The sequence below is a fragment of the Phalaenopsis equestris genome, unplaced genomic scaffold, assembly GCF_001263595.1.
Source record: "Phalaenopsis equestris unplaced genomic scaffold, ASM126359v1 Scaffold000002, whole genome shotgun sequence".
Lineage (NCBI taxonomy): Eukaryota > Viridiplantae > Streptophyta > Magnoliopsida > Asparagales > Orchidaceae > Phalaenopsis > Phalaenopsis equestris.
This window is the reverse complement of record NW_018164444.1, coordinates 22489367-22496484: the sequence shown is the minus strand read 5'-3', so window position 1 is coordinate 22496484 and position 7118 is coordinate 22489367. Positions and strand designations below refer to the sequence as shown.

The 7118-nt window shown below is 36.9% G+C and overlaps 1 protein-coding gene across 1 annotated transcript; it reads right to left on the bottom strand.

Annotated features, from left to right (window-relative positions):
* Positions 1–448: 448 nt before the first annotated feature.
* Positions 449–7112, bottom strand: LOC110034888 (ATPase family AAA domain-containing protein 3-like). Its single transcript, XM_020739161.1, has 4 exons — positions 6841–7112; positions 6601–6738; positions 4183–4293; positions 449–787 (listed from the first exon to the last, which is right to left on the bottom strand). The coding sequence occupies exons 1-4, from the start codon at positions 7096–7098 to the stop codon at positions 449–451; spliced, it is 846 nt and encodes a 281-aa protein (XP_020594820.1). The 5' UTR covers positions 7099–7112.
* Positions 7113–7118: the final 6 nt, after the last annotated feature.

The window sequence follows — 7118 nt, the reverse complement described above, 5'->3', positions numbered from 1 at the left end:
AAACTCAAGCTTAATTCTACAAGTTGGAGACGGCTCACGAGTTCGTTGGTGTATTATGAAATAAAGAAAATAATATTAACTTAAGCTAGTGTTATAATAAAATGACGAATAGGATAAGCAATTTGGAGAAAAATAATAAAAAAAAACACTTAATATAAAATACTTAATATAAAACGCAAACTATTATTTTTTTGAATATTTTTAATAATTTAAAGATCAAATCTTGAGTTAAAATACCTTTTGAGTATATTTTGCATTAATAATTTTGTAAACGAGCCGGCTTACGAGCTAAAAAGCCGAGTCATGGTTGGCTTGAGCTTAGCTTGTTAGCTCATCGAGATCAACTCACGAGTCATTCATCGAGCAGAGCCTGAGTCAGCTTGGCTCAGTTACATGCACCATGCTTTATTCGGTAGCATCCAATGCTCTACGTGAGATAAAAAAGCAATTACAAGGTAATGCAATTTTGCAAAATACCTTCGACATGACTAAAAGTTGCATTAATTGAAGAGATCCATTTATCCTTTTCTCCATTCATTCTTTCTAACATCATCCTCTTGTTATATTCCTCGGTTAATTTAGCCTCGTGAGCACGACCTTCAGCCTCCGCCATTGCTTTTACTCTAATTGTTTCACGCTCTATTTCAGCTGCATGTTTCTCAGTTTCGCGTTGTTGAGCTTGAATCTGCTCTTCCGCAGCACGTCTGGCTTGTTCTTTCCTTATAGAGGATTCCTCTTGCATTTTGACTAGCTCAACATTCTGCTGTCTATGAGCTTCATGTTCTGTCTGCAATGAAAATAGTTAGGAAGTTTTACGTACATACCAGACAATTCTTATGTAATTACATATCTAACACCAAAAGTTTGATATTTACACCTATAACACATACACCTATAACACCTTGATGTCATAAACCTATGCATAAAAAGATGTATTTAACTTTTAAAAAGATAGTGATGTTAATGATTCAAGCGATATGTGTGAGTGAAGGTGTTAAATATGTGGATGCATAAGAATTGGGCGGTATGTATGTAAATGCACCAAATAGTTATTTTGAGTTAATTGTCAAGTCAAATTAGAAGAAAACTCCAAAAAAAATTATAAGGAATGATCTACATTAAAAATTAGGAATATTTACATGCATACCACTCAATTTTTATGTATTTAAATATCTAAGAGCAAAACTTCAACTTTTACATACATGAGACTTTAACTATGCATGAAAACGTGTATTTTACTTTCCATGAGGTAAATGGAGGTTGTATACCCAAATAGAGTTATATACGCTAATAAGTTTCTTTTCAAGGACACATCATAGAGATTAAAAGGCCTTATGGGTTTCAAAGACCCATATCCATAGATCGAGTCATTTCTAAGCTAAGCTCATCTACCGATTTAGTCAAGCTAAGCCATCATGTAGAAGTGATCAAGCACGACCCACCTGCCAAAGTGATCCATCTACCCCTGGACGAACCAGCCATTGGGGAAGACTATTATTACCTACAAGGGCAAGCGTCAGTCCTTACTTATGGCATCGTCTGAAGTGGTTAAGTCGAGGCCACCTGTCGAAGTGGCCGTGCTGAGCTCACCTGCAGAAGTGGTAGAGTTGAGCCCACCTACCAAAGTGGTCGAGATGAGCCCACCTTTCGAAGAGCTGAGCCCACCACTGAAGTGATGTCTAATTTGGGATAAACCGACCATCGGGGAAGATCATCATTACCTACAAGTAAAAGTGTTAAGTCTTACTTATGATGCCACCCAACACCCGCATCATGATCTTTTCACCAAGACACGCTGGACAAACGTGGAATCGTACAAAATGTGATTTTATATTTATTTTCTCGCGTTTATAAAAGGGAGATCAAAGGGACTCTTAAAGAATCATTGCTTTTAGGGACCTCAAAAAGGAACTCACTCTCTTTTCTCTCTCTCTCTATCTCCATCTAAGCTAATTTTGGCCAACAAGGAATCAAAAGTAAATAGGGAGTGAGAAACGCGAGTTCTAGCAACACATGCATTATCTTTTTCCATTCATTCCTCTTAAAAGAGAGGTTTTTACCGAATTATACGAACTCACGAACAATATGAGACCATACATTCTAAAATGATTTAACATCCTAAAAGATGTAGTGAGCGTGAAGTTCATACTCAAACTCTCAAGAAGATCCTTCAATCGTACGATATAAAAAAGAAAAACGATGGATTTGGCTAGAGAGTTCATGACACAACATATCAAAGAGCTAAGGGAACAAGTCCTGAAAGCTATACAAGATTCAAAACAAGAAGTCTCAAGATCTCGTTCCAGGGCTTAGCCTAAATATGGGATCATCAGGGTCAGTGGTTCGCAGACGAGAAACGTAAAGACAAGAACCACCAAGGCTAGATACGTCTAGGCAGGACCTAGATGAGCTCGTGGTTGAGACTAGAAGAAATAGAAGAAGGGAAGAACCTTACGCCCTAGAGCAAGAAATTTTTGAATCCTCAAACAAAGGAGTGTCATCTGATAGAGGATAATCCCCAAACTATAGCCAAATTCTTTTTCGACAAAGGTAGCGTAAACACATGGCAGTTCGAACTAAAAAGCAAATCCAAGAGAGTAAAAGTGATTTGACCAAATGTTGTGAATCATCTTCTATCGAGAAGATTGGAAGCCCCGAGATAACAAACCTTATAGGAGCAAAGCCCCTAAGGTAGTGAGACTTGCAGGAGAGTAAATGGTTCTCTAATAGAAGATAATACCTAATCTAAGACAATTTCTTCTTCTAAGGAAACATAACCTCCTAGTAGTTTGAATTAAGAAGCGAATACAACAAAAATGCATTTGATTTCGAAAAGAACGAATAAGAAAAATGAATAGCTAATCTCATGCACTTGTTACACAAAAAGTAACAATCTTAGTGAGACTCAGGGAACTCGCCAGATGTAGAAACAAAAAAGTGAATTGCAGCCCAAAATGAAAATGTCACAAAGGAGAAGAACAAAATGAATTAAAAAAAATAAATTTATTCATAATATAATGGTTACGAATTTAAAGCTGAATAACAGGGATAACCTCACACCTATTTATAACCGTGCCAAAAAGGTAACCGTTGAGAAGCAGAAAAGAGGCAACGTTTCACGAAGATGAGCCACCAAAGAAGCAAAATAATTAATTTACCCTTTTATATCCCGTTACAAAATATTTTTCAATATTCCTATAGCTGATGCCAAGTTAACCTCTTAGTGGGTCTCACGGGGATAAGACAAGTCACGCTCAGCAGCCCAGGAATTGTTGACCCATCAGACAGAGGAAGCAATCCACTGCAAAAAATTGGGTCATCAGATAAGGCTCTTTTCAAGGACACGTCACATAGATTAACATGCATCTGGGCTTCAGAGGCCCACATCCATAGATTAAGTTATTTTCAAGCTAAGTCAACCTGCTGAAGTGGTCGAGTTGAGCCCACTTGTCGAAGTGCTCGAGCTGAGCCCACCCGTCAAAGTGGTCGAGTTAACACCACCAGTCGAAGTGATTGAGCTAAGCCCAATTGCAAAGTGTTCAAGCTAAGCCCACTTGTAAAAGTGATTACTCTAACCCAAGATGAACCAGCCATCGGGAAAGACCGTCATTACCTACAAGAACAAGTGCCTATCCTTACTTATGCCCCGCCTGACCCCGCATCACGATATTTTCATAAAGGCACATTGTACAAAATGTAATTTTACATTTATTTTCTCACATATATAAAAGAGAGGTCAAAGGGACTCAGAGGCTCTCTACTTCTTAGAACCTCGAAAAGAGAATCTTTTTCTTTCCCTCTCTTTCTCTCTCCCTTTTTTCTCTCTCCCTTTTTCTCTCTCTCCCCTAAGCTAATTCCCAGCCACCTAGGAATCGGAAGCAAATAAAGAGCCAGAAGCATGAGACATAAGACACATCCATCATCTTCTTACAAGCAGTCCTCCTAAAAATAGGGTTTTTATCAAATTGTATGAACTCACGAACAACACAAGACCCTACGTCCTAAAATGATTCAACAGATATATTTTTCATGTGATACGAAAGATTTGAGTAGTATAAATGTAAGTAAATTTTAGGTGTTAGATATGTAAAAATATAGAAATTGGGTGTGTTATGTATGTAAATGCGCCTAAAAAATATCATCATAACATTACCCATACAGAATTAGAGTTCAGCTAACAACCTGCATTCTTTTTCTGGCTAGTTCATCTTCATAGCGTGCCATTTGAGCTTTTGTCTGGGCTTGTTGTTGAATGAGATTCCTTTGCTCCTCTGCCAGCTTGTGTTGTTTCTCCTGCCAATTGAAAAGGCTGTTTTTATTAGCTACAAAATAACTATGATCAATAAAACATTTTTACTCTCTTTTCATATATGGGAAATTTGCATACGCAACACACAATTCTTATGTATCAACATATCTCATATCTAAACAGTCATATTTACATACATAGCACTTTGGTGCTTTAAACCTATACATGAAAATGTGTACTTCACTTTTAGAAAGTGGTAATAGTACTATTTTTTATGTAATATTAAAGATTTGAGTGCTATGTGTGTAAATATGAAGATTTAGGAGTGAGATACGTAAATACATAAGAATTATTTGCTATGTATGTAAATGCCCCCATTTATATATTTCCAGGAGATAGGATTCTTGTTTTCCAAATTTTTTCTATAACTAGGATCAAATACCAGTTGTATCTCTTTAGCCTTAGCCAAGTTAGGGGCCCATAAAAGCTTCCTTGATAGCTTCCAATCTCACAACCAATTAGGAAAGTAAATAAATCGAGGACGACTGAGTACTACGCTTTTAAGTTCATTCATTTATATTCGTATTGAGTTCGAGCCAAGATTGAACATTACCAAAATTTTAAAATCTATTCAAGTTTGTTAATTTATTTTCATATCAACTCCTAATTATAACTAAGCTTTGATTAATTTTAAGAAATTATACATTTGGGCTAGTATGTACATATATTGTTTTATTATCAGACAGCAATGGATTTATATAATTTAATTAAAACTAGCATGATTAACTAGGTATTATTTATTTTATTTGGTAAATTTCAAATATTAATTTTTTTAAAAAATAAATATGAATATCCAACAATTTGTTTTAATTTTATCGTATTTATACCACTTATAATATATACAATTTCAACAATATCTAACAAAAAAAAAGAGTACAGAATTATAGAATAACACATCTATTAAGCAAATATATCATCATTAAATAATTATTTTTCTTGTTCTGAATGAGCTAATTGTTAATCAACAAACAAACATTTTCATGAAATTAATGAATGAGGGGCTCAATGTTCAATCTTATTCATTTAGATGTGAAGCAAGCTTTTAAAATTTTGTTCAAGCTTGTTCAATTAATTAAATAAACAAAAATAAATGAGTCTTATATGAACAAGCATATCAACTCATAGCACTACAAGACTACAACCAAGAGGTTCATGCCATAATTCATTGGGCAAATGGGTGCAAATAAAGAGCAGGATGGACCACACTCTAACGATTATCAATGGGCGGCTAGACAATGCCCTTGAAAAGCAACAAAAATCCCATTAACTAGTAATAGCTCACAACATAGTTCTACAAAAAGAAGAGGGGTGTAAACGAGTTCAACTGAGTTTAAGTCCTGCCTAACTGGAGCTCGGCTCATTTATTAAAAGATATACATGAGCTCGAGCTTAGTTTGTGGTACTAACATTAGGCTTGCGAGCGGGAGAGAAGGATAAGTGTCGCAGTAGCTCACCAAAGATGGCATCAACGTGACCGGAATCCAGCTAGTTGAGCCGGCTAGCAAGCCAACAAGTCAAACCTCGATGAGCTTGAGCTTGAGCTCGAGATCAAGCTCGTTTAATATATGAGCATGAGCTTGAGCTCGAGCACAACCTCACAGCTTAATGAGCTCAACCCTTGGTCTCGTTAACGAGTCTAGCCTGAGCCCACCCGAGGGCTGGCTTACTCCCATAATGAAGCATATGGTATGAAAATAGGGAGTAAATTCTACTTTATAGATACAAATATCAATTATGGCATATATGTAAATATTCCAGCCATAGTCAATGTTGATTACAAAGTTCTCAAAAAAATGCCTAAGTTTCAATCCCATCCAATATTAGTAATGTAGTACAAATCCGAGTAGGCAAAGACTTGTTGACTTAAGCGAATCTAAGGCCACAACAAAGTGATGGCACCAACAGCGGCAATCAGCAAATACCCAATCCACATTTTAGATGGTGAATTGCAAAGGCTATGCTGAGTAGCAAGCCAAAGCAGTCAAAGTTAATGAAAATACCACTCAATTCTTATGTATTTACATATCTAGCATGTTAAATTTAGTTTTAATATTTATACCTTCCAAGTTCTCAAACTTTTACTCCCTACTGAACTCCGGCATTTACATATTTTAGACTCATTGTTCCAGACATTTTCAACAAACACCAAAAGTCTGAAGGAAGCAAGAATTATAAAAATTGATGTTTCTTTAATGAATTATAAACAAACTATTTTTTAAAAAATGAATTCATTTGCATGCATTTGATGCACCAGGACAAAAAACTATTATTCAAAAAAACACTAAAAATACTAATTGAAGCTTAAACAAACTCCCAAAACAAAGAAGGCTCACAATATCAGCCTGCGTCTGTATTGCCAAATGCCTAGCTTTCTCAGCAGCAATCTCTGCTAAACGACTCTCCTCTTGCCTCCTCATCAGCTCAAAAACCTAAACCTCAACAACCAAAAACAACAAGAAACCACATCAAACAAACAAACAAGGATCACAACTTACGAAATAAAAACCTAAACTTGGCATAAGATCGAACACCTGGTGGGCATAAGGCGAGCTGTTGATTTCTCGCAGGGCTTTCGCCCCACGTTCCAGCGACTCCGGGTCGAAGCCTCCTGAAGAAGAAGATGATGACGTGGAAGACGAAGCATTCGCATTGGTGGCAGGAGCTGAAGGAGAAGAGAGGTAGGGGAAGCGAAAGGGACCATCGGCGTAGGCAAGCGATGCAAAGGAGGCGAATGAGGAAGCCGCCGCCGCCGCCGCAGCGATGGAGGTACGTGATCGGAATGGCGGCATCGAGGCGGCGGAAGAAGAAG

Excerpts from the sequence above, each read along its gene's own strand:
- LOC110034888 (XM_020739161.1), bottom strand. The coding sequence starts at position 7,098 with ATGCCGCCATTCCGATCACGTACCTCCATCGCTGCGGCGGCGGCGGCG. Across the intron at positions 6,739-6,840 it reads GCTCGCCTTATGCCCACCAG|GTTTTTGAGCTGATGAGGAG; the intron begins GTGTTCGATCTT and ends GTTGAGGTTTAG. Across the intron at positions 788-4,182 it reads TAGCCAGAAAAAGAATGCAG|ACAGAACATGAAGCTCATAG; the intron begins GTTGTTAGCTGA and ends TTTTCATTGCAG.